The following is a 27,442-nucleotide window of genomic DNA, read 5'->3' on the forward strand; positions in this document are numbered from 1 at the left end:
ATTGTGTAGGGCAGCATAAAGCAGAATGTATCAGCATCCATTCATAGGTAGGTAGCATTTACAGGCTGAATCACTGAAATTTTGAACTAAAGTTAGTTTCAGCTTGAACACCACAAATCATTTCTGGATCATGTAATTAGAGCTTAACTATAACTATATAATCAATATCTCACTGCCAGTAGTGAACTTTGTTGATGTCCATTACACATGTTGTTGCTGCTGGTTTATTTTATTTTCATGTATACTCTTCTACGTATTCCCACATCTTTTCAACCTTTTAAGAACAGCCAGATTTGCATGTTCCTATTTCAAGTTTTCATACTTGGGAGGATGGGTTTATATCGCATTTTAAGGAATATTCTTTCAATGATCTGCAGTTTCTTTGGCTGATCTGCATCTTTCTCAGAGTTCAAGATAAAACTTAACCAATGCTCAGCCAAGTGGTACAAGAGGCTTTTCTGTAATCCTCAGTATATTTCCCATTTTACTCATGTGTGCCTCATCATTGACTTATATTGTCGACTTGTCCTTTAGAGGACTTCTCACTAATCAGTTATCCTTTAAGTCGATAATTTTTGCTGAAAACCATAACTTCATTAGTTTCTCTCAAACTGCTTTTCCAATACAGAAAGAAGTTTTTGAATGTTAAATTGCATTGTGATCTCAGGTGAAATGCTGCAGAATCAAAACAGCTATAGGTCATTACATAAATTTATGTCTAATTTCTGGAGATAAGAAATACTACTTGTTTTTAGAATCTGAAACGAGATCATGAATTTCCAGACTAAATATGTCACCCCACACCTTCTCATCTTTATCATTCCCTTTTACTTCTTTTGAGCAGGACAAGCCATATGCTGCTAGCATTCTTCCATTGCTTTCTTTTTCTGGTAGAAATACAAAAATTATTTCCCACCCTGAGCCTTAAAAAATTTTGCATGGAAGCTGCTTGTTTCCTGGAGGGCATTATGGCTCTTTTCAAAGAAGTGGTATCACTGCTTATCTTATTCTGGGAGCTGTTATGAAAAAAAGGTTAAGGACAGCTCTTACTCCAGAGATGTTACAATTTAAAGTTATAATTTTTGCTCTCTCTTGAGCATCCAGTGCTCCTCTGAATCTGCTGCTTCCTCACCATATCTGCTGTCTCTAGATTATTTTGTTAAACAAGCTATGTCCCATTCTTTCCTCTTGTAAAATTTGCCAATTCTGTCTTGAGAATGACATTACAGTATCTTTACAGGGAAATTTATTTAACCCTTTCTGTGCTGGCCATGTGAGACATTTGCATGCTCCATTAGCTTCCCTTTCTTCCTCTATGGAAAGTGATGTCCTTTCGCATTCATGAGCAGAAACATCCAAATGAATTGAAGCACACTGGTGATGCATCAAAACAATTCCTTTTAATCTGCCTATGATTCCCAGAGAAAGCAGGATTGAAGGCTATCAAAGGAGGCGTGCATCACAGTCCCAAATTTCTGTGGTAGCTTCTGCCATTGTTATGAGGTCCAGCTTGAGATGTTTTCAGTAGAACTCAGAAAGCTTCTCTCAAAAAAGATAACAAGCTTTAAAAAAAAACCAAAGAAAAACCAACGCCAACAAACCACTGAAAAACAAACCCAAACCCCTGCAATAAACTAGCTAAACTAGAAAAAAAAAAAAAAAAATCAAAAAAATCACCCCTCCCACCCCCACCCTACTTTAAAGCTCACCAAGATGAAACAGTATGTGCTACCTCTGACTCAGCTCTGGGCACACTGTGATTCCAAAGGTGCTAATGGAACCATTGTTTATTTTCTGTAGGCCTATGTTCTATGAACTTGAGTTCTGCTTTTCGTTGTAGGATCTTTAAAAGACTCTGCAATTTTTGCTGTATTTTCGAATATTTTTATATTCCTTTATTTTACTTGGATTTTTCTTTTTCATCTGTGTTTACAAAGCAATTAGTGAGTAAAGTTTGCATTTTCTGTCAGAGATATGTAAAAGGTAATTTGCATATCACCAACAATGATGGCTGTGTCATTGCCTGTCCTGTTTTTCTACCCTTAGTCATTAGATACCATGATTGCAATAAGGTTTCAGAGGGCTTCTCACACAGAATATTTTATGGGGTTTCATTTCTTTTGCCTAGGAAGGTAAAAAGTTCATTTCTTTAAGAAGCTGTTGACATCTATTCAAAATAATACTTAAGCTCTCTTCAGGGTAATCCTTTATGACACAGAGAAGAAAAATTTCCTGCTTCAATCTATCACTTCACTATAATTCACAGTCACCAGTTTCCCTTATCATTCACCCTCCTAAGCCTTCTATGCTTTCAAAGCTTCCACTTGGAACACAGAGTAGCAGCTATACTAGCAGCGTTTTATCTGTCTTTTTCTGTGAGCTGAAAGCAATCAAGACATAGTAGATTTTTATTTTTTAATACAAAAGGAGTTCTAGGATTTTTCATTAATTCTTGAAAATACAAATGTCTTTGTCCAGCAGAAAGTAGCACTGTTCACGTGTAGGAGCTTGCTGTTGGAGGCTGCAGCTGAGTTAACTTCTGTGGGTGCACAAGTGGGTGCTGCCTGAACATGGGTTTAGAATGTTTGGTCCTAATTTAGCCTGTACATCAACAGATGGCAGCAAGCAACAATAGCAGTAAGAAACACTGCGAGAAAAAGTATGATTTATATTTACGACGTCTCTAACATTTTTAAAGATGAAAAGATCTGTTGCCTGTTTAGCCATCCTTTCTGATACCCTAGGATGCTCTCTGAAAAGTCTCTCTTGGTTTGACAGGTCATTCACAAGTGTCCTTGTTTGATGCAGCTGATTAATCAAATCAAATCTCAAAATGTTTATGCTTGCATGCCTAAGGTCAAACCTACAGCAAGCATTCCATGAGTGCCAAGTTCTGCTTCTAGAAGCTGAGAAGCAGCAAAAAATTTTTCAAGTTAGCAAACCATAATCATCTTATCAGCTTTAAACAGATGGAAGTTTGGAAGAAAAAGTATCTTGTTTCAGCATGCCTATTTCTTACTTACTTTCTTGGAAGTTTGCTTTTTCATCTATGTGATTATTCAGCTGACACAGAAAACATTCCTTATGAAGCATAAAAGGGAGAACTGACCACATCCTCACTCTTTAGACATGCTGATAAAGTTGCAAAAATGCTATGCAAACCTTTGTTTTATCTTGTTAGTCCTCTTCTGATAGTAGGGTGACTGTTTGTGGTATCCAGCCCTTCTAAAATCCACGTCTCAAGTCTCACATGGGACTTGGACCTCCTGAGACCTTTATCCCAAAGACCTTTTACTAGCAATCCAAATTCTTCAGGTATTCTGTCAATATTATTGAAAGATGTATTATTGAGATGTTCTGTCCATGTTGTTGAAGTTAATCTACTGAACCAACAAAAGAACAGAAAAAATACAGCTTCCACAGGACTCCATTACTAAAAGAGAAGCCTAAATTTTAGGCTGTACCTAAGTAAGAGAATGATCTTTTTCTGACCTGCCTTTGTTTGCTTAAAACTCACATTTTAGTATGTATGCTGTGTAAAGTGTGAATTTCTTCTCATGCACAACTCCCACCACAGTGGAAGCATTTTCGGTAATCAGTGTTATCTTCTGGAATCTGTTTCAGGCTAACAGTGGAGATGGTGAATCATGTTCTCTTTGTATATATATATATATATATATGTTTGCTAAATTCATCATGGTAAATGCAATTCTTCAGTGTCTTGTCACCACTAATACACTTCCAATGTTATGCCCAGCAGATAAGTGTTGCATGATATGACTGGTTATTGTAATTATTTTGTGATCTATATAATATTTTGATTTATATTTTGTTTGCTTTTGTACCCATGTAGAGTGATAAGGAATCACTTCTTTGAAGATCTGCATGAAGATTTTTTTTTCTAAGTGAGCTTAGTTAGAATTAAAATTAAAATTGGGTAGTATAAGTATGCTCTGTGAATGTATGTACTAAATTTGTTTTTCTGTTTATTCAAATTGTAAGTGTTGCAAACCTCATTATTTTAAACAAAGTACCATCAAAAAAAATGTTCTTTGCTGATGATTACATTTTCTTTGTTCAGACACTTCATAAAGAGAACTCTATTTTAGGTTCAATTTTGTTTATTAAATTTTTAGACTTAAATGGAAAAGATATTTCTGGTGTCCTGAAGGTGTGTGTACATCTTCTCTCCCTCTCATTGTAACATGCACACATTTAGAGATAAGTGTCAGAGGCATTGATTTTCCCTCCAGGACCACATCACTTCCTTCGTAATGATTGCCTGCCTAGCAGCTGATGAGAGCATTTTCCTTCTGCACTTAAAGAAAAATAAAAAAAGTACTATTTAAAGTCCACTGGAAGTGGTGAGAGTCTTTCAAAATACTGAGTCTTTGGGCCCAAACCTAAGACTCAGATTTGCCTCCCAGGTTGCAACCTATCAATGCAACCCAGGCCTTAAGGCTTTGAAATACATATGAGGGAGTGAAGATGTTTCTGTGTGGCTGTTGCACAATGAGGATGTTCCTGAAAATAACTATGAACTGCATTTCTCTTGTACCTTTGAGATCAGTAAGGTGATTTTGACTGGGTTTTTTCATATTGTGCTCATGCAGTGTTGTGCATAAAGGTTTTTTAGATCATTAACTTCCTGACTACATTGCAATTGAAATACTGAAGTGTATCTATGATTATATAGCTGCACAAATAAAATACCTCTGCTTCACTTATAGCTATTTGCCAGGAGCTAATGTGACATGTAGATAAATGAGTAAAAAAAGCAGTACCAAAATCAAATATCTTGAAAATCACGCATTTTATTGTCTTTACAGGGACAATATCTGTGAACACATTACGTACTCCATATACTGCACCAGGGGAAAGTGAAATCCTTGACTTGGATGATGACTTGTATCTTGGAGGCTTACCAGAAAATAAAGCAGGCCTGGTCTTCCCAACAGAAGTGTGGACAGCACTCCTCAACTATGGCTATGTCGGCTGCATTAGAGATTTATTCATTGATGGTCAAAGCAAAGATATTCGACAGATGGCTGAAATTCAAAGCACAGCTGGAGTAAAACCCTCATGCTCAAGAGAAACTGCAAAGCCTTGCCTTAGCAACCCCTGTAAAAACAATGGTGTGTGCAGGGATGGGTGGAACAGATATGTGTGTGATTGCTCTGGCACGGGGTACCTTGGCAGATCGTGCGAAAGAGGTAGGTTCCATGAGATGAGAGCACTTCTGCTTTCATGTATTAAAAAAAAAAGCACAACCATAGAATAAATAAAATCCTGTACAATGATTAAAAATGGTAAACTACCATTAACCGTGCTGAGGCAAAAGAAGCATCCTTGATTTCACTCGAAGTGAGGTGGAGGCCTGCTCTAGGCTCAAAACAGTAATTCTAGGGGAAAGATCTTAGGGGAGACTCTAAGGTGCATGATGAAGTATTAGGTGGCTATGACACAGTCAGTACTGCTGAATATCTCCTAGAAGATGCCTCCTTTTGTGTCTCATTGTACATTACTGAGTTCTGAAAAGCTTTGTGAAAGCAAATTTAATATTACTGCTTTGCTGTGATGCTTTGGAGTGGCCCCTAGAGCAGAGACTAGACAAAGTTAAGAGAATAAAGTGAGTACTTGCTAAGGCCTTCAATAGATACACTTTGGGCAGTCAAAAGCCTCCCAGAGACTTCACCCAAGAAGGACGAGGGTCATGAGTTTTTCACACAGATGTAAGTTTGGTCTATTTACATAGCAGGGGTTAATCCTCCAATTACAGCTTCAGGTAATGAAGTCATATTCCCCAGTTTATTCCCCCCCCCAATTCACTTTTGTTTATACTTTTTGGGGTCTGAGGCTGTAGGGTGTCCTTGGGTTCCAGGCTCAGGGGAATTGTTTTGTCTGACCAAAGTGTAAGGAGTAGTTAACATTTTGTATGAAGTTTAGAGATACACACTAATGCAGCACAGGATTTGAAAAATATAAAGGTTAAAATCTTAAGGCATCAGCTAAACTGTTGCATTCCACTTCCAAACTGAGATCTTGTTCTCTGCCTGTTTATGTCAATATCAGTATATAATTAAATTTACTTTTGAATTCCACAGTGTCACTTAAATCCATGGCCAGAACTTCACCCAGTCAAAGCAGAAGTGTCAGTAGGAACTAACATTTTTTGCTAATCTCTTTTTTAATAGATCCAAGTACCCAAATAAACTGTCTGTAGTTATAGAAAATCTCTGAGCATTTCTCATACCTAGAAAAGGTAACAATAAAGTTGAAACTCAGTTTATTTAATTGAAAAGGTGGATAGTGACAAGCAAGGCAGATGTTGAGGTTAGTTAATAGATAGAAAACTCCATAATTTATTTAAATTTGCAGTGCGTTAAAATATTTTAATGTAAGTAGGTAAATGATAAAAAATAAATGTATTAAATATTTTAGGGTTTTTTTTTTTGTTGTTTGCTTGTTTTTTACTCTTATTGGAATAGAAAGCGTTTCAATGCCTGGAATTGTATTTTTTCATGTCACAGTTGACACAGTATTTTCTTCAGATTTATCTTCAACCTGAAACCTAAACCTAAAGTTTATTGACTAAAAATGTAAGTTCTTTTCATCTAGTTTAATTAATGTTTCAAGTTAGATAAAACAAAAATGCATTATTTAGAAATAAAACCCCCAACAGATGTTTTAAGTTTTACTTCAGTAGATATGTGCAGTTATGCAGTATGGATATCACTGTATTATCAGCATTTGCAAGTAGATGCTCAGGTTCTTCTGGGGTGTTTCTCTGTCTCATTTTTGGGCTGTTTGTGCCTTTGGCTGCTGGCCAGCTGCTGAGAGCTCTCCAGCCTGCAGCTCCTGCTGGCAGAGGGATAAGGGATGCCTGCTGCATCCCCACAGCCCTCGGTTTAGCATGGCTGGTGTACCACCCTGTGGCCAAACCCTCCTACTACAGAGGGGCTCCAGCAAAAACCCCATTTGCATTTACATATTTCCACTGAAAAGCCAGGAAACATGTGCCTTAGAGACATAAACACACGCAGATCTGAAAGAGGCCTCATTACAGAAACTTCCCATACACGTATTGGACAGGTGGTGATATTTTATAAAGAAACATCTCTGCCTTTTACTTCCCATGCCTTATTTTCAAGCCTTGTCCAGCTTAAGGCTTCATTTTCCCAGCCCATTCTCCTGGTGGGAATGGTGGTACTGGAGTGGTGGTGTTGGCTCCCCCACACAGCAGCATTTGTTTTTTGTCCAGCAGAAATGTGTGGCACTTGAGCATCATGAGATCATCCCCTGCTCTTGGGTTTCCCTGTGCAGAGGGAACTGCACTGAAACGAGATGTCTTCTCAGTAATATTCATATCCCAAGTGGTCATGCATTAATAAGATTATAGCTTTTGGGATTCTGAAAGCGCCGTGTTGGCATCCTGCCACACAAAGTTATTACAACTACTACCCGTGTGTAGGAACTGATAAACTTTTGTGTTTGGTGATATAAACAAAAAAAATTCCACGTTTGCAATTGCTCAAACTAATTTAAATAAAAGGGGAACACCCTCATTTTGGCAAACATTGCAGTTCCACAAAGAAAAGAAAACTTTAGCATAAAATAATGGAGATTAAACTAGAATATTTAACATTAAATAATTAAGGTGTCTTCAGTAAAAAAAAAAAAAAAGCATAAAGCTACTTTTTATTGCCTTTTTTTTAATTTTTACTTTTCATATTAGTTCACCTGAAATAGGAGTGCCAATATCCATACATGGAACTTTAGCATACAGTACAGAACCTGCAGTAATTTAGTGCACAAAACCCCTGAAATATCACAGTGGTCTATTTTAATTTGTGTGTGTATATATATATATACATCAATTTTATCCTGTTGCATGTTATATTTTATTTTATTTTTGATTTTCAGTAAGGGCAAACATCAGCATAATCTGTAGATTTGCTTTAGTAGATTATGAAGACTCTAGCAGATGGATAGACAGATGTCACAGCAATACAACTTAGTGTCCTCTCTTACTTTGTGGATCACTGAGTGAGGGACTGCCTCTTGCCAAAGCCTTTTGCAGGTGTATTCTTTTGACTGGATGGCCAGTAACAATAGAAAAATCATCAAACAGGGATAAGAAAAAGTAAGCATACAAAGATTTACAAAGGTGAAATTTCTAAAGAGAAAATCTGTTTAAAGTGGATGTCCATGTGTCTGTATGCACAGACCCCTACATGCACTTATACACATTAAAGAAATGTGTATTCATTCCTTGTGTTATACCTGGGTGCTTTAAAATTTTAAGGTAGGGATAATAGAGGTGGCATGAGGATAGATAGCATGAAGAATCAGGTGTTCTAAATATTATACTAATTCCATCACTGTCTTAAATTAACTGATTGGTCCTGTGTGTTAAAGTGGTAACAAACTTACAGTGTGGCTTAGGACCTCAGTCCTGAAATAATACCAGTGTAGGAATTGGGAGGAATAATTTCAGCTTCTATTCACTTATTGTCCAGTAAATAATCACATACAGAGAATTGCTTCTATCAGATTGATGGAAATGTTCCATATAATTCTCCAGGCTGAAGCTGTGGGCCCAGGTGGTCTGAAGAAGATGCTATGGAGAAAAAACAGAACACCTGGGAAGAGAACAAAATGTTTAAATTTGACTCAGTAATAGCCAATATAATTGAATACTCAATTTCCAGGAGTAAAATCATATATAGCAGGGAGCATTTTCAGGGCACGACATTGTTGCTCTACTTGTACTGGTAAATAAAACAGGATCAGATAGGAAACCTGAACACTTGATAATAGATGATCCAGATTGCTCGTACATATCCTGGCATGACTCTGGACTGTATAGTCTGTCATTTCTGGGCAAAGTTTGTGTGGGATTTTAGTGACAGCAGACACAGAGGGTGATTTCATGCTTTAAAAATGGCTCAGTGGGATGCAGTACAGTCCTCATATTATTGCAGACACACTAAAACTGAAAAAGCAGGAAAAATTTAATAATTCTGTCTTTGGGACTTCACAGGGGTCCAGAGGAAACAAGATCCCATTTAGTTATTTAAATATGTGCAATAGGCATTTGTACCCGCCAAGAATCATGTTTCTAAAACTCCAACTTGACTCCAAAACTTATGAGAAAGAGTTCTGAAATTCAAATGCCTAGCCCATACTTGTTTCACTTTAATTTAAATAAGCTGTGAATTGAAGAATCACATCTATTCAGGAAATTCTACTTCACTCCAAAAATATCCACTTCAGTATTTCTGAGGGTAGGGGCAGATGTAGGAAAGTTTCCAGAAGAGTGGGTGCCTCAGTCTCTTGAGCAATTTAGGTAATTCCAGCTCAAGTGCAAATTAAGGTCCTGAATCTCCTCTCATGTCAGTACTGATCTGTGCTTCCTTGGGTTCAGACACAGAGATAATTGAGGTTGGGGGGTGTGTGGGTACATAGGAAAGAAGATTAGCTAGCTGTGAAGATTTTAACAAGAAAGAAATTGAAGAAAAAACCTGAGAGAGGAACTGAACCCTTCAGTGGGGGTGTTTTTAGAGTTTGGTTCATTTGTGTGTTTTGGTTGGCTGCTTTTTACCACAGGAGCAGGAACAGTTTGAATTGTCCGGTTTATAAAATTGTCAAAGAATGAATATATATAAAACATTCTTTTACATAAATATATGCATTATATAATGCCACTTATTTCTTAATAACTCTATTGCATGCACTTACCTGCTGCCACAAAAAAAAAAAAAAGTCAGTAATTATTTTGTAAGGATTTTCTGCTGTTTTTCTTTTCGGCACTCTGATTCCAACAGTGAAGTTGTAGTAAAACTTTGACTCTTTTCCTTCTTTCTTTAAATGAATATCACATCCTGGGCTAAACTTATAGTCTATTACAATTTGATCTCATAACTAAGAGAAATGTGAACAAGAGAAAAAAATATATTCTAATACTTGCATGAGAATATTTAGCAGTGGAGAGTTCATGTAAAGATTAGAAACTCCTTGGAATTAGCTGCTCCAGAGCAACAAAAAAAAAAAAAAAAAAGGGGGCAAAAAGTAATACGTAATTTTAGCTGAATTGTTCCTTCAAGGTTTTTGTAACTGGTGCCTGTTGTCATTCAGGTCATTTTCTTACTGACCAGGCCTTGTAAATTACCAGAACATTCCTGCCAGCTTTGTGCTCGGTTCTGCTTTTTTTGTTTGGATTTTTTTTTGGTTGTTTTTTTGTTTGTTTGTTTTGGGGTTTTTTTTGTTTATTATTTTCCATTTGCCTTTGCATTTTTGGCTTGCTTTGTTTCTGATTTTGGTTCTGCTTGTGTTTTCTTTTTTTGTTGGTAGTTTGGGGTGGGGGAGATTGTTAGTGTTTTGGTTTTTTTTGTTTTTACTTTTCCTCTCCCCTTTGACACTTTCATATTTAGAAATCCTGTGCTTTGCAAGGAACATATTAACATATTAAAAGGAGTTAGTTGACATGAGGGGGCTTCCTCATTGCCCAGAGCTTTTAAGTCATTTGGTCTTCTGTTCAGTATCTTTGGACTGTTCTTGGAACATCTGTTCCCAAAATACTGGCACAGTATGGCTTAGGAGGATTAAGTATCTAATCACATCAGGTCTTCTCACCATGGTGTTATTCACAGGCCATCTCCAATTAAATTAAGTCGCCAATTAAGTTCCTTCTCTCCTTTTTCTGAAATTTTCAAAAAAACTCCAATAATTACAGGAAAGTTGGCAAACAGTGGCAGTGCTGATTCTGACAGTTCTCTTTTTTACATTATCCTAAGATAATTTGTTAGCAACAGACCTCTAGCATTGATGAATGTTGGGTTTGCTCTGTATATGAAAACCCTGAGTGCTATTAATGTGATAGATTTTTATAGACAATAAAAAATATTTTCTGTTATAATATAATGTAACTTTAGTGTTTTTTTTCCTGTAATTCTTTATCTAAATTATGTTTACCTTGATAAAGACCTTGGGAAATTTTTATACACAGACTAGACAGCTAGATACAGGAAGGAATTGAAAGCCCCTGTTCATGACTTCCCCCAAAAAACACAGAAACCCAACCCCCAAATCAAATAAAAACCACAAAGCATTAAAAAACCAAATCCCATTCAACTGAAAATTCTTTGACTTGAAGTTACTTCTCAAATTGTTGCAAGTTAAGTATTCAATCTACTTCACAGAGCAATTTTAGATTTAGAATATGTTGAAAACGTGATTACCTGCATAGTCAGAAATCATCAAACCTATAAATACATTCTTATAACCTGTTACATCTAAGGACTTTCACAGCAGTCTCAGTAACCACTTTTTTCCCAACATCAGACTGTATTCTCCAAGTTTGTACTGGGGGAATTTAAAGTTCTTTACACAGGAGACAGCTGTCCAGAGCAGCTGTGGATGCCCCATCCCTGGAAGTGTTCAAGGCCAGGTTGGATGGGGCTCTGAGCAACCTGCTCTAGTGGCAGGTGTCCCTGCCCATGGCCATTTTCTGATTGTTTTAGTGAAAATATCATCTATCACCTTTGCCACTCAGGGAATTAGCAGAACATTTTGTCCTTCCATGGATCCTGCAGGCTGGAAGTCTTGAAGATCTTATCTGCCTTTAGCAGCCTATAAAATATGCTATGGGAATAATTTTGGCAAACATAGTTGTGATACTTAACATAGTATTAGTCCTTGAAAATATTATTGACACCACAATAAACTTTTAAGTAACTGTCTCCATTACACTGAAGCAAATTGAAGCATAGAGAAGAGGTGAGAGAGCAGAGGTGCTCTCTGCCCACAAGGTTTGGTTGTCCTGCCAAAAAGGACTTACAAATATGGTTCAGAAATGTGTTTCCTTTGCTTTCTAGGAACTGCAGTGCCTCCTTGTGAGCAGAAATGCAGTCTCTTTGCTACCTTTCTCTTTACCAGCCTGGAAGCTGGAAAAAAAAGCTTGTGACTGGTTGCTCTGGGGTCTAACAGACTGTGACTGCTCTGTGCCAGAGCCTCTGGCCAGGAGGGTTTCCTGGAATGTCTAAAAGTGACAGTTCTTTGCTCATCTTGGGGGTTTTAAGATGTTACCCTCAATATGCCAATTCCAGTCTCAATCCTCTTGCTGAGGCTGTCGTAGTGTTCATATAAGCATTTTTGAGTCCATACCATGGATTTTGCAGTCATGGAACAACCTGTGCCCCATCCAAACTGTGCTGGGGACAGTCACGCATTTCAGGAGGATTTTTACTTGTCGTATGACAATTTCAGCCCACGGCTGTAGCAATGCCAATAGGTTTGTACATGAAGCATCCTAAGGTAAGTCTAGGGGAATGACAGGCAGGCAGTGGGCTTTTGTTATGTTGTTAAGGTTACCTGAAGATCTTTTACTGATTTGACCTATTTTGAGCAGTACAGGCCTGGTCTTTCAAGCATTGCCTTACAGGTGACTTTGCTGATCTCGCTGAAGATGCACACAGGACTGGCTGGGTCATTAAAGAACATTTTAGTTTCTTTAAAGAGCACCACAATATGCCACTTAAAAACAAAACAAATCAAAACAAACCCTAACAAAACCCCAAATCCAATTTCCCTTGTGTCTCATAATAATAATAATAATAATAAGTAATATGTAATTTTTCTGCATCATGCTGACTTTATATATCATCTTACCTTTAAGGAGTTTCAGTAGACAGAGTATAATTCTTTAACAACTGATTTTCTCCTTTGTGTTTCCAGAGGCAACAATTTTAAGCTATGATGGGAGTATGTTTATGAAAATACAGCTTCCTGTGGTGATGCACACAGAGGCCGAAGATGTTTCTCTAAGGTTCAGGTCTCAGCGAGCTTATGGCATTTTAATGGCAACAACTTCCAGGGAATCTGCTGATACCCTTCGGTTAGAGCTGGATGCAGGACGAGTTAAGCTAACGGTCAACCTAGGTAACAACCTCTTCCTCCAAGAAATTAACATTTTCTTTACATTTTTCTTTTTGCTTGCAAACATTTATGAAACAGCCTGTTTTAACATTAAAAGTAAAACTGAAATGATATATAAACACACATCAATGCAGCATTTGCATACGTACACAAATACGCGACCATTATTACAATTTATTTTGTTTTCTTTTGCATTTTTGTATACTTTATTTAGTCTTAACATTACCCATCACAATATTTTCGTACTGTTGTGTATTATGAAAAAAGAAGACAAGTTCATCAGTGGCATTTTTTGGCTAAATTGGCTTTTTTGATTGTGGAAGATTGGTCTCCCTCCACAATTTCTTCAGAATAGCAATTTCACAATTTCAGTGTGCAAGCAGAGACAACATATATGAAGGTCAGCTCAGTTTTACCTCCACCAATTAATCTATGACAAGCAAATATATCAAAGACTTTCTGGTTTTAACACTGAAAATGTTGCAGCTAGATACTCCCACTGATGGATTTCTTGGTCTCCTTTTTTTAGGTGTCAAATATATATTAAATCCATCTCCTCTTTTTTAAACAACTCTGTAGTGGTATTTTTGTAGTATCGAACGATAACACAACCCTTCAATGCCCAAAGACTGCGGCCCTCAGCAAACAGCCTTGTGAACACAGGAGGCACAAGCCCTTTTACAGAAAAAAAAATAAAATAAAATTTGGTTTCCTTGTTTAAAATATGATAGACAAATGTCAGGTTATGGTTTGCTCTAGTTTAAAAAAAAAAAAATAGCAGATAAAGAAATAAAAGCACTTCTGCCACGTTTATGAATAAGTCCAAGTCAGGATCTGAAACAGAACAGGAGTATGCTCAGGAAAATGCACGTCCCATGCAGCTATCCCCATTCAGGGGAAGGCTATTTTTAAAGGGAATGAAGTATTTTATTGCTTTAGTCATAGACTTAGAAAGAAGGGAGTGTGGGGTAAGAAAATAACCACCTGGGCCTCCACTTCATCAAAGGGTCGCTCACTGAAACGCTGCCCCGGTGTTTAGCGGTGAGGAGGGAGAAGGAGGAGCACAGGGTGTCGCGGGTGACCCTTCCCTGCCTGTCCCCTCCTGCAGGGAGGCCACGGCGGGAGGCTCCAGCTCTTTCTGTAAAGGGGCTGTGCAGGTGCTGCTCCTCGGCTGTTTGCAACCACTTTTCTGATGCGGTTGACGACACATGACAAACTCAGCTATATGGAAACAAAATCTAGGTTTGATGGTATACATGTTCCTCAAAGGTGTAAAGCAGGAGTAGCCGTACAAACCGAGTAGCGTGGTGTAGGGTCTGGGGTTTGGCTTTTTGTTTTGGCTTATTTTTATTGAGTAATAAATGAATGCAGGTAGCCCGGCAGAGGATCGTGCACAGATCAGGTTATTGACTTTACATGCAAAACACCACCCTCTGCCTACTTCTATAGTTCATGAAAGTCAATAAAAAGTAAATAAGTCCATGCCCTAACAATAGTGTTCCTTCCTCCGACACAGATTTTTTTTTTTTTTCCCTTTCTCTTTTTTATTTATTTATTTTTTTTTAGTCAGGCGAGAAAATAATCTTAAAATAGAAAGGATTCTCTTCATTCTCTAATGAGCATTTATAAATACGTGATTTTTTTTTTCTCTGTATTATTATAACTTTAAAGTAGTCACCGTTCATTTCTAAAATCTAGACGTTAAGGATGTGTAAGCCCACAACCCCTTATTTTGGGCCTGGGTGATGAGCTGTGTGTCAATCCTTAGCTTTTGAAGATGAGCCTTTGAGGTTATACTATCCACAAGTTGTCCAAGGTGTCTGATTGTGGCCTGGCCTGCTCTATGACCCATTGTGACGGAGCACTTTCTAATTGCACTGAGAGAAATTACCTGTTCTTTCACAGATGGGGAGAAAGTTGCAGCCTGCCTCAGTTAAGCATCTTTGACTTTTAATCCTGACTTTTCACTTAGATTTGTCACCATGTAGCTTTGTTTGAAATTGGCCATTTTTTTACCCTATTTGTCGTTTCTATTGGTAAAGATTTATCGCAGTATATCTGGGTTATAACACTGTGTAAAGACTGATGATATGGAGTGGCCATATTTGCATGTGTCTGTCCCCGGAAGGGTGGACTGTGATTTTATTGGATGTCTGCAGCTATTACCTTGAAGGATAAATTTTCATTTTTCATCTATTCTTCCCCATCTAGACTGTATCAGGATTAACTGTAATTCCAGTAAGTGCCTATTCAAACTTTTTAAAATGTTATTCCACCATTATAAAATATGCAAACTAGAATGACAAAGATTGTGGACAGCTTGCAAGCATTTTATAATTTATTAATAAAATGTTATGATTAATTATCACTGTGTAAAAAGTCATCATATACTTTAGCACTTGTTTTTTGTCCTTCCCATGGGACATAACATTAACTAAAATATTAAAAAGGAAGCAATCTACAGGTTGTAAACAAGCCTAGAGGAAATGGTGCCTGTAGTAGTGTATTATTCTAGACGGGCTATTTTACTGACAGTAGCCATAGAATTTTTGAACCAGCATTGCTGATAAGCTGTTGCACATTTTTCCCCCATGTCCTCTTTCTAATTTTCCTGACATTTTACCTTCTGCTTGTGGTTAGATTGTTGGAACATAATAGTTTTTACTACAAAAATTTATATTTTACAATCCCCCTAGACAATTACCTATATTTACTGGCTGGTTACAGCACAATTTGGTTTTGCTAAATCTTTGATTTATGGAAATGTGATGCATTGCATTAAGGACATTATTAATTCTGAGAATGACTATTTCTATGATGATTTTTTACACTCTAATTATGTTAAAAATCCTTGAATTGAACAATTTTTCTCTGTGATATGCATGTTTATGAAACAGAGGGAAACATTTGCCAGATGACTGGACTAAATTTTAACTTCTCTGATATTATTTGGATTAAGAGGCTATATTCTGAAAGGAGAAAAAGGACTGTGATTTTATTTTGAGTCTATGGAATTCCTGAATGGTGTCAACAAAATTATTGATAGTAAGTATGGTAGATTTGAGTTTTGGGTTGTTTTTTTTGTTTCCCTTCCTAACAGGTTTTGCAGGCCAGAGGACTGGCTTTATCAAAATAGAAAAAAAAAAACTAAACAACAAACTGCACAGGTTTAATTTGTAGTTGGTAAGAATTAAAATATATGAACATAACATTCCTTAACAGTTTTATAACCCATAAAAAAAAAGACTCTGTAGTTATTGTTAATGTGTCATTTGCTAATAGATTCTTCAATGAATATTTTTTACAAGACAAAAATACAGCATTTGTATTAAAAACCAGAAAAATTTGTTGAGGTAAATATTTAATTTAAACTGTTCTTAAATTCAGAGAGAATTCAGTACAATAAAGGAAATGCTTGTAATCACTAATGCATAAAGATATCAACCTCAAATTAAAATGAAAATAATAAAAAAGTAAAAAATTCTCACTTATAAACACAAATATTTCCTGTTTCTGCTTGCTAAAATATATAAAATCATGAAAAATCTCAGAAGCATTTTCTTGGTCTGCCACAGGACATTATCCTTTTCTACTAATGAAATCTCAATTAGAAAAAAAAAGTGTAAGATAAGCAGCTTTTTTGGGCAGAACTGTAATGAGACTGCTTGCTGCTGGTAAATTCCTTTTTTTCCCTAGGAAAAACAGTATCACCCTTTTCCTAACTTCCTTAATAAAATCTGAAAATCCCTCTGAAAACAGAGTTGCTAACATAAGGAAACCCACCAGGAATAAAACCACAACATAACATGTGCTTTCATTTTTTAATCTCTTTTGGATTAAATGATGTGTCAAGATAAATTTAAATGGTTTCTAGGTTTCATTTTAAGCAAGTTTTGGATCAAAGGAGAATCTGCAAACACAAATAAGCCTCCAATTAGAGGAGTGCAAAGAGGAGCAATGCATCTACTGGATTGGATTACCAGTTATAAGTTCTTGGTCTCATATAGAAGCAACATAACCTCTCTACAAAATATCCTTGGCATAAAATACTCTTAAGTTATTTTTCTTTACAGTTTGTTTATAGTGGTTCTGTTATTAGAAATGAACTTGGGTGATTAGTTCCATCTCCCTGTGGTGCTTGTGTGTACTGAGCAGGGTTTTGGGAGCTTTCAGTATGGTAAGTACTACAATGCTTTCTTATCTGCACTGGAGTTTTTCAGCAACCAGATGTTTCATGAGCAATTTCTATATCCTAATTTTTAGATTATGGAGAATTATTGCTCTAAGCAGTCCTTAAAAATGCTTATTAGACAATATAATGGGGTTTAGTGGGACACAAATTGTCTCAAAACAACAGCATCCAGAACTGGAATATTAAGTTGCTAAACACTGTGATAGTTGAGTGCCTCTCTTCTTTCCATCAAGAGCTGGACACAAATCAATCCTGATTTTAGGCTGATAGCAATAAATCTGGTTATCATGTTTGAAAAACCTTTTTTTCCATTACTTATTTCTGTTACTTAGAAATTATTCCTGTTAACATAACCTCAGTGTTGGGACTGAGAGTTATGCATTATAACTAGCCTAGTAACAGAGTTAAGGTCAGGATGAAAGTATATGGTTTGAATTTGGAAAGACAATTTAAAAAAAATCCAAAAACTTAAGGTGAACATCAACATGCTTGAGAGAAGAAAAATGTTAATGCAAGCACGTTCTCCTGCTGTGAATTATAAACCCAGGGAAGAAAATACTGCTCCTCTTCCTCCTCTCATTTTCTCCTGAAGCCTGTCTTCTGCTCACTGCAGATCAAATGAGCTAAGATTATGGCAGCAACTTTTAATACACATGGTCATCCCTTCACCTTTAGCTGATGTCCTGTCTTGCAGAAGAGGTGGCATTTTGGGGTCTTCCTTGTTTGAAGGACAGAATTTTTGAAATTTTAAAATGTTAATCAGTTATCAGGTCACTACTGAACTTGTGTTTCATTAAAAATATGTGACATGCTAAATATTTTGTGCTAGGTTAGAAGATCAATATGCCCATAAAACCATCCATCACTAGAAATTCTGTCTCATGTCAGTCAGAAAATACTGTTGCTGAAATGTTGGGTTAGTACATCCTTAAATAACTTCATTGTGTTCTTCAGAGCTACAAGTTTATGAAATTAAATTGTCTGTCAGGCAATGAGTTAAAAGGTGCTTTTAAATTGCAGGTACATGTAGGTCAGTGCTGGGGCTGACACCAGGAGAAAGGGAAAACCTTATTTGATGAACAGAAATAGCTGCTGTAGTTCCCATATTAGTGGTCATAGGATGAGGAACTAATTTTTAAATAAGACTGCAGTGAACTCTGTTGTTTTAAATAATATGAATGTAACAGCATTTTTTTGGAATTAAATATTCTGTAAAAAATAAGTTGATAGTAGTAGAGGTCTTTTACATTACATAGAGAATTAACAAACTAATCCTTAAAAATTGCATAGGAATAAATTATATTAAAAACAAATAAAAGCCCAAACATATTTCTGTCTTTTGAAAAAATAAGTAATTGTTACCCTTTAATTTCAAACTGTCAAGCATAAATTATAAATAACTGTGAATCCTATTGAACTGACTGGGACTTCCCCCTTGTACTTCTTAGAGACAGAACTTTATTCCAATAAAATTTCAGTTGCAGTTCAGTAACAATTTCTGACTGACTGTGAACAAAAATAGGTGAGCTATATTTTTATATTTTTCACTGCTGTAACCTTAAAGGCTACAATCTTGGCTTAAATTAAATTGCTTTTATTTTTTTTTTTAGTTTTAATGATTCCAAAATATTAGTATATGAAAAATCCATGTAGCTGTAAAGGCTGCTGGTTTTAATATTCATTATGCTTTTGTCACAGATGTCTGCAGTCTTACACATGATTTCATCTTTTGGACAGTGAGGGGTTTTATTATTATTACTATTGTATTGTTATAATTTCTGGAAATTAATTTACTATATTTTTATATGAGTTAGCCAGGTAGGACTGTAAGGGGTTTTTTTAATACCACTATATACCACTAATAATATTAATTAGTAAATGGCTGGCTCTCATTTCCCAGTCTGATATTTTTGTTTAATATTAAAAAATACAGGACACATATTTTAATGGTGCTGTGAAAGATTGCTCAGCTTGTGGCCCAGAGTGCTGGGGAGATTTAGGTTAGTTTTCTAGTGTGCAGCTTTGCTTCTGTAGGCAATAACTCACAGTGCAATGCCACTGAATTCAGTTATACTCAAATGTGGGACTGCCACAAGAAATGATTATGAATTGCAGGATGTCAGGGAACAGAGAGTACCGTGGTAGTAAATGTGTACAATTCCCCAGGGAATGTGTGAAGCAGGTTTGCAAGCTGCATGTTCACCTTTATGAATTAGGGAGAATTTCCTGGGCTTGGAAGGTTTTCTGTTTTTTCTTCCAGAGAAGTGCCCCTTCAGTGTTTGTATTTACATGCACCCCTTGTTTTTGTGTCTGTCTAGTTATTCACCCATTCCCCATATAATTTATTGTTCCTCTCATTTCATTTTCTCATGCTATTTCAATTCCCTGTTCTTCTCTATAGCCCTTAATCTTTTTTCCTTGTTTTGTATGCTCATCCTTTTAAAATTTTCCTATTCTGCAGCTGTGCACATTACAGATGATTAAGTTATTCTATTTGGAAACATCTGTTACTGAGGCGTTTCTTTCTTGTCAAAGCATCCTACAAATCCAGGGTATGACAAGGGGATTTGTCAGATTATTGGTAAATAAGAGGAGAATTGTATCTATTAAAGAACGTACAATTACGTTACATTTTCAATATGAACATTAATTTTGAGCAGCAGAAAATCTTACGTGAAGACTATACATCTTTTTTTGAAAGCTCCTGCTTGTAAAACTGCATTTTATTGCAAAATCCAGAATCTTCAGCTGTGGTCTTATTGGTTATTCCTAAATCTACTGTGATAAGCAAATTGTTAATACATTTCTATGCATTAACTTCATACTATCTCGTGAAAAGAATTATTAGAATATATTATTTGTTCTCTTTTTTGCTGTTATTGGCAGTAGAAAATCATTAAAATGATTCAATTTTGTAGCTCCCCCCAAAATGTAAGATTTTGTACTTGGCCTGTTTTCTTACAGAGTGCTTATGAAAAGCATGAATTTTGATCTTTCCCTCATTAAGTGTTGCTGACAGCCTGGCAAAAATATGTAAAAGAGTTTTACCATAGAGGACATGCAGCAAATCAGCAGGGTACTTTCTCTGCAAGTTCAGTCAGAAACTTCTTTCTGTTTGCAGCATAAAGTTTGAAATAATTATAAATAATTCTTTTAAAGCTTTGTCTATACTTTGCAGATTTAGAACAGAAAGTCATTTGATCCCTTTTCATTCTGCAATATCAGCTTAAAGGCCCCTTTTCATATAATTTCCTGAGAAACAGGGTCTGCTGCTATGCAACAAAACTGAAAACATACCTGGCTCTATTCAGTCAAATTCTGATTACAATCTTCTAATTGCTAATAGCATGCAAAAAAAGGGAAAACTGCTGCTTTACTCAGAGGCTCTCACTGGAGCCCTCAGTACTCCATCCTGAAGCTGCATTAAGACCCTCCTGTCTTGTTCCAGGCACTGTGTTTGGAACAAAGGTTGAAAACAGCTCAGCCCAGGAAGAATGTTCAGGTTTGAAAGCAGAAGAGACTACCTGTATAAATATAATCAGGAGGCCTAGAGCCATTAAGGGATAGCACATAATTTACTCTGTACAGCCACAGAAGCCAGTTACAAGAGAGATGCCTCTGATTTCTCTTTCTCTGTTGAGTACAGAGTGGAAAGAAGTGGAGCTGTACAGGTTGTACCCTGTGATCACAACAAATTCAATGGCTCATTGGGGCAGTGGCTGCAAAGCCATCCTCCTCCCCCTGCAGTCTGCTTGCCCAGCTGCTCTGGAGAAAAGCAGTGGCTGTTTCTTGAATGGTGTGAGGGTAAAGTGAACCAGCTGGGCCACTGCTGATCATTTTTCAAAAGTTCTCATACCATTCTTTAGTTTTTGTGTTGCAGACTTTCATCTGTCTCTAAAACAAAGCTGTCATTCAAAACTGTTTTTCTCTCTTCATGCCTGCTGGTCCTACTCTTACATTGTCCACTGCTTTGCTACCAGTGCAGAAGATTCAAGTATCTATATGATGAATTTGACTAAAGTGACCCATTAACAAAATTGTCAATTTTGAATGGCTGCAGTTTTCTGACACCTGTTGTAGAATAAAACAGGATGAGGGGGAGACAGGATGGTGCAGGGACAGTAGAAAAACAACCTCTAGTAGAAAGAGTACGTTGCTTTTTTCAGCAACACAGATTTATGCTATCCCAAAATGAATTCATCTGGCCTACATCTAAGCAACAACATCCTGGAAAAGTACATGCTGTGTGCAGAAAGGCAGAAACATCACTTCTTGAGAGATGTGTGGAATGCTTAGGCTATATCAATTAGGGAAGTGATTTCAGACAAATGCAGGGAAATGTTGGAAAGGTTTCTGGGTAAACGTGCACCTTCAGTTTTGCACATCACAATTATTCTCTTCTGAAGTAGCCTTATAAAACAAACTGGACGTTGAACCTAGGAAATATCTGATGCCAAATTTTAGGGAGTTTCAAGAATGAGGAAAAGCCATTGAGTATCATGTAGAGAATACAAATTAGGAGATGACAGCTGAGGGGATGCTGTGCTTTTGGGCCATTCACATAAAATAATAAAGGTCTGAAATCCATTTCATGTTGTGGCATTTTGGGAAATTTCACATGGATTTAGTTTGGCTCGGTGGAGGACTCTGAGAAGACAACAATGAAGGCACATTGGACTTCCAAGAAAGAGTTCTCTCACTTAGTGACTGAGAAAACCAGTCCTGTGATACACTGACTTCTCATCTCAAGCCTAAGTTTTGGTAAGCACAGGAATTTTGCAGGGATATGCTCAAGTTATGTAAAAAGCTTCCATTTTTACCTCTTCCTTAACCAGTTATAGTTGTTAAGAAATCTTGAACTAATAAAGAGCATAAGAAAACCTGAATCAACTAGCTTATTATGAAGAAATCTTGAGAAGAGCCTTGCACATATAATTTGTCAAAGCCCCTGTCTGAACCTGCTTAGCTGGGGCTGGGAGACAATCATATTAGCAACAAAAAAGCTCAAAGCTTCATTAAAGTGAAAATAAAGGCTTTATGTATGCTGGGTGACCATTTAAGGGCCTATGATATTTACTTTCTCCCTGACAAAGCTTTCAGGGTTGGCTGCTGCAGGCTGAGGGCTTTGCTCTATCAGTGCTTTCAGCCTACATGAAGAACGGCAATGAAGTTTATTTCTGTGAATTCTACTTGCTCCTTATAAAACCTCCTCTATGTTTGCTCTTCCTTATCTAAGAGAGGAGAAAATTGCTATTAGTCTCCTGGCAGGCTGTCAGTAAAATATTATTTCAATTCTTTTACTAGAAAACATGTTTTACTTTTTTGTGTGTATGCTTTCCTGTCTTTTCATTCATCTTACTTTTGTCTTTTTAAGTCACACATTCTACCCATGGTACTTTTAAAGCCATAGCTGGTTTAACAGGGTCCTCACTAATCAAATGTACAACAGTAAAATATCTGTGGCTTTCTCAAGGCACAGTGGTGTGCTCTGCAATAGCCACAGCAAGGCAACAGTAAAAGCTTAAACACAGGGCTACTTATGTAAATTTGAAAATTAGTTTCCCTAATTGGTGGTGAAAGATCATTAGTTTAACATTCAGGTAAAGACTTTTTTATCGTTACCATTTAAATATTTTCAGGAACTCCTTCAAGTTTGCTGAAAAGTAATAGACTTTCCATTTGCAATATTTCAGTGTATACTTTAATTTTTGCTGTGCCAGATATAGATAATTGTCAGTTTGATGGATATATGGAGCTATCTGAGTCAGGGCCACAGTGTGGTTATGTATCAATGGGCTCTGAGATCTGGAATGCTGCCAAAGTTTCACAAGCAAAGCCCAAGGGAACAGCCTGAAGAGGACTGAAGCTGTTCCCTCTGATCCTTCAGCTCTGAAAGGGGAGCAGGGAGTGGGAGATCCTCTAAAACACTAAATAATATGACAAGAGGACTCTTGGAGGGTAGGAAAGCAGAGATTGCTGCAAGCATGCAGCCTCTCATTTTACCAACAGGGACAAAGCAGCCTCCAGGATGTGCTGGATCTGTAAGAATAGACTGCCTTGAATTAATAAATCCTGATTTATATGCAAGGGAGCTGTGCGTGTCTAGCTCATACTGGTCCTAACAAATCTTTCATAAAAGGACTTTTCAGAAGAAGTAGACTAGGACTTTTAAATATTTTAATGGGAAGAAGCACTTGAAAGTACGTTTTTCATGTATAGCAGGTCCTAAATTTCTCTTATTTTACTTTTATGTTTTCTTCCTTTAGCTTTTGAGAAGCAAGATGACTTAATCACATTTCAGGACTGGTGATTTAAATTATCCTCACAATTTTTTTCCGTGACAGAAAGTGGGTGTTACAGTCAAATCTTGCAGGGATAATAAGGAATCCTGCTCTAATCAGTAAAGGAAAGGAATTGAATAATATTTTCTTCTGGAGAAGAATATATAAAAGCTAATATAATGTCATTCATACTAGTGAACTGGGCTGCCATGGCAGTCATTCCACAGTAAAGCTCTGCTCCCAAATCCTCTCACAGGAATCTCTGCTGACATATTCATAAGTGATTGAGAAATGAAGATGAACACTGAGATGATATTATTTGCAAATGGAACGGGCTTATTTAAGAAAATTAAATGAAATGCCATGTTTGAGGATTTTCTGAGGGGCTCCAAAATGCTGAATGACTGCACAGTAAAGTGGTAGGTGGAATTAAATAGCAATAAGCCAAAGTAATTCATGCTAGGAAAAAGAAACCTTAATTATGTGAGCACAGCAATGGAATGTGGTGGCACTGAGCTGGAGAAATTGTGCAGTCATTGTAAATAGCTCTTGTAAAACAGTTCAGTGCTCAGAAGTGACCAGAAATCCCAGTGGATGGGATAGAGTGGCTATGGGGAGAGGAGAAAAGACCAGAAGTGAAAGCAGCATTATGTCATTATGCAGTCATGGTTTATCTGCTTCCTGAACTCTCCATGTGTGTTCAGTTCCTTGTGATTAACTTAAATGGGGAAAATACAGGTCACTGTAACGGGGAGGATTTCAACTATGGGTTAGCTTTCCTACATGGGGCAGCTAGGAATGGTAGGAAAAAAATAAAATACCTGAGAGAATATGAATGTATTTTTATAAATATATGATTATACAGCCACAAGAAGCAGCAGGAGGTTAATAAATTGATTTTTTAAATGAAATGGAAATAAATCAAGGACTTTCTAAGATAAGGCTGTTTTTTGCAGCTCCAGAAGTCCCAAACATCACTGGAAGCTGTGACTGTTAGAGTGGTAATTACTACAGAGAAGTTCTGCTTCTCTGTGCTGCTCTTGAAAGCACAGTGCTGAACTGGCTGGTCTTATGTGCCATTACACAGCTTAATTTGCAACTTCTTTCCCTAATTATTTCATCACTAGTTTATACCCTGTATTCAGAGCAACAGGAAATTGCTAGTGAAAGTAATCACAGACTCACAGAAACATTAGGCTGAAAAAAAAAAAATAAATCTATCATCAACTGGGTTGTATACAGTCATTCTAAACTTTGTAATCAGATTCCATGAAAATTAGAGTGTTAACACACAGATGGCAGCAGATGACACAAGGCAATATTTCAACAAATTCACAAAAAACCTTCTTGATTAACTGACAAATCAAGTCAAATTAGGGTAAGCCATTAATTAAGATGGCTGTTTTATATTCACTAGGCATTGTGAATAATTTTATTTTTTTTTAACTTAAGAGATTTCTGGCCAGAAATTTTGGTCTGTAGCTCTTTAAAAAAGAAATTCATTGTTGGCATTCATTATTAAGAAAAAATAACAGTAATTCAGCATTCGTGAGTTGATGATGTTTCTAAATTTATACACAGATTAAAAATGCCATCAGACTTCAAGATAAAACACCTTTCTTTGTTTTTTCCACCTTTGTTTCTAAGATATAATGTTCTTGAGAGGAACATTTATTAATATGTTTGCAGAAAACATTTATAAGTGCTTATAAATTAAAATTCTATGGAGAAACACTCCAGTCTCTCTATTGTAATGCTAAAGTTTGAAGACTTATTTTCTGGGAATGGAAAATTAGTTTAAAAAAAAAACCAAAAACAAAACAATGTCTGTAAAAAGATACTAAAATAATTAATAGTTTAGTTCAGAAAGCATTTAAATCTATTAAGTGAATAGGACTTTTTCCAGAAACAAAGCCACAGTGGTGCTGTGTTATTTCAAAAACTTTTCAAGGAAAACCAACCAAATTGCCATCTCTCTGCAGGAAGAGACTGCTTTTCTTATCAGCACATCACAAGCTCACAGTTGTCATTCTGTCCTAACATACACTTGCAGGGAACTCATAGAATAAGTGTGATTTTTTATTTTTTTTTTAATAGAATGGACATGCATTTGGTAGGAAATAAGGGAAAGGGGAAACAGAATCTAGGAGAGTGAAATTGGAATGGGGTGTCTGGCTCTCACTAGCACAGCCAGTGAGCATTGCAGTAAGTCTGGCATATGTTGAGGGGAATTGCCAAGTTTCTGTCTGCCCCTCTCATATTAATAGATACTACTTCTAAATGATCAAAAAAAGTGCAACTAATTTCAGTAAGAGTCAGATCTGATCCTATTTTTCAGCTTTTTCTTTTTTCAGGAGAGCCAAGCTGCTTAGGGAATGTTTGGCTCCCTCTTCTTCAATCAAAGAAAGGAGAAATGACAAGGGTGCCCAACTAAAATTTTGCATATATCAAAATTATTTTGATACATTTCTATATTTGTTCTGCTGGAAGTCTGGAATAAACCCTGGTAAGGAATTAACTTACTCTTTCAGCACTAAGACCAGTGAAATCTGATTATAGACAGTAGAGAACAGCACATGGGCATAGATCTTTTGTCCTTTCCATATGTAGCACACTTATTTCCACTTATTTGCATAAACACAAGTTCACAGAATCTGTTTCCTGAGTCATCTGTGGCATTTTGATGGCCCATCCTTTATAGCATCTGCAAAAAACCTGTAAGTATGTGTTAGTTTTAGCTCCATGGCTGTTTCAGAAAGGTGGCTCTTTTATCCCTGCTTCGCTTCTCTGCAGCAAGGCCTCGTTTCGTAAGTTCAGTCTTGATGAAGGAGCCTGGCAAGCTCTCAGCTACATTATTCTCCATTAATGTTATAAGAACAGTAATTCATTTCTCAATGTGCTTTTTTTGAAGAGCTGATAACATTAAAAACATCTACCCAGTGCATGTCACTGATGAGCACTTATATTAAAAGCACTTACTCTGTATCTAGCACATTTTGCATTTATGTCTATTAAAATGCATGAAACATCTATCATAACATTTTAAGCACTCAGTAGCTTATTACTGGAACCACATAAATGCTTCCTTATTATCTCTTCTTGACAATAACTTTAATGAATTATATTCAGGTAGCTGTTGAAATTTCCCTCCGAGCTCATTACTTTTTTCGGATGACATGTCAAGAGGTTAACTTATGCTCCCTTCCAGCTGATTTCTAGGCCTCAATCCATCAGACAAGTCACTTCAAAGGAGATATTGCTCTGTTGAGCTGAGACATCAAGATAAAGTTGGCTTTCTGAGATGCAGTCCCCTTTGGGAAGTTTGCAAGGAATTCTGCAGCAGTTATTTGTCTAGGCAGTCTTGAAGCAACAAGACACAAGACGAAGACCAAGACATGGAATGAGAAAAAGCAATTAAAGAAAAAAAGGGAGCTGTGGTTCATGTAGCTTATACTAATTCTTTGGTATTATTTCTCATTCATTTTATATTCTGTGAGATTTTCCTCCAGGGAGTGAAGTGCATGTATGTAGAAATAAAATTTCCTTAGTTAAAAGTTCCTCTCTGTCTCTGCACATTAAGCTTTTCTCACTAATAGTAAAATCTGTCTGGAAAAGAAAGCTCAAATAGGTAAGTGAACAATTCCACCTTTCACTTACATGCCATGAACTGTTTATATATGACTTGTGGAAATTGGATCAGAAGTGAAAAGTAATCGTGCTCCCTGCCATTTAAGGAGTTACAGTTTTATCAAAATTTAAGCGCTGTAATTGTTGACTATTGGTGCAAATTACCTGCTGAATTTTCATTGTGGTTACTGATATCCTTTGAACTGTCTCTGCAGTTTTTCCTGTGTAACATTTCAGCAGCTTGAAAGCAAGTCTGCTGTTTCCTAGGAGGAAACAACCACACCATTTGCTCTGGGGGGAAGAAGTATTCTTGCATCTCCAGCTAACAGGAGACAGCTGACACCATCACTGACATGATACAAGACACTTGGGAGCTCAGCTGATGGGCTAATTGGCTGTGAATAAG

The 27,442-nt window shown here is 36.6% G+C and overlaps 1 protein-coding gene across 45 annotated transcripts in view; it reads left to right on the forward strand.

Moving 5' to 3' along the window:
* The window catches only part of NRXN1 (neurexin 1), a 671,062-nt gene that overhangs the window by 271,677 nt on the left and 371,943 nt on the right, over positions 1-27,442 (forward strand). For 27 of the 45 annotated variants that reach the window (XM_086878975.1, XM_023922971.2, XM_023922977.2 and 24 more), the window contains 3 exons: positions 4,830-5,213; positions 12,736-12,939; positions 15,148-15,174. In XM_086878975.1, the coding sequence (XP_086735101.1) occupies positions 4,830-5,213; positions 12,736-12,939; positions 15,148-15,174 (615 nt within the window). The remainder of the gene's footprint in view (positions 1-4,829; positions 5,214-12,735; positions 12,940-15,147; positions 15,175-27,442) is intronic. The other 18 variants (XM_086878974.1, XM_023922973.2, XM_086878948.1 and 15 more) reach the window with 1 other exon arrangement.

The sequence above is a fragment of the Cyanistes caeruleus genome, chromosome 2 (genome assembly GCF_971803275.1).
Source record: "Cyanistes caeruleus chromosome 2, bCyaCae1.hap1.1, whole genome shotgun sequence".
Lineage (NCBI taxonomy): Eukaryota > Metazoa > Chordata > Aves > Passeriformes > Paridae > Cyanistes > Cyanistes caeruleus.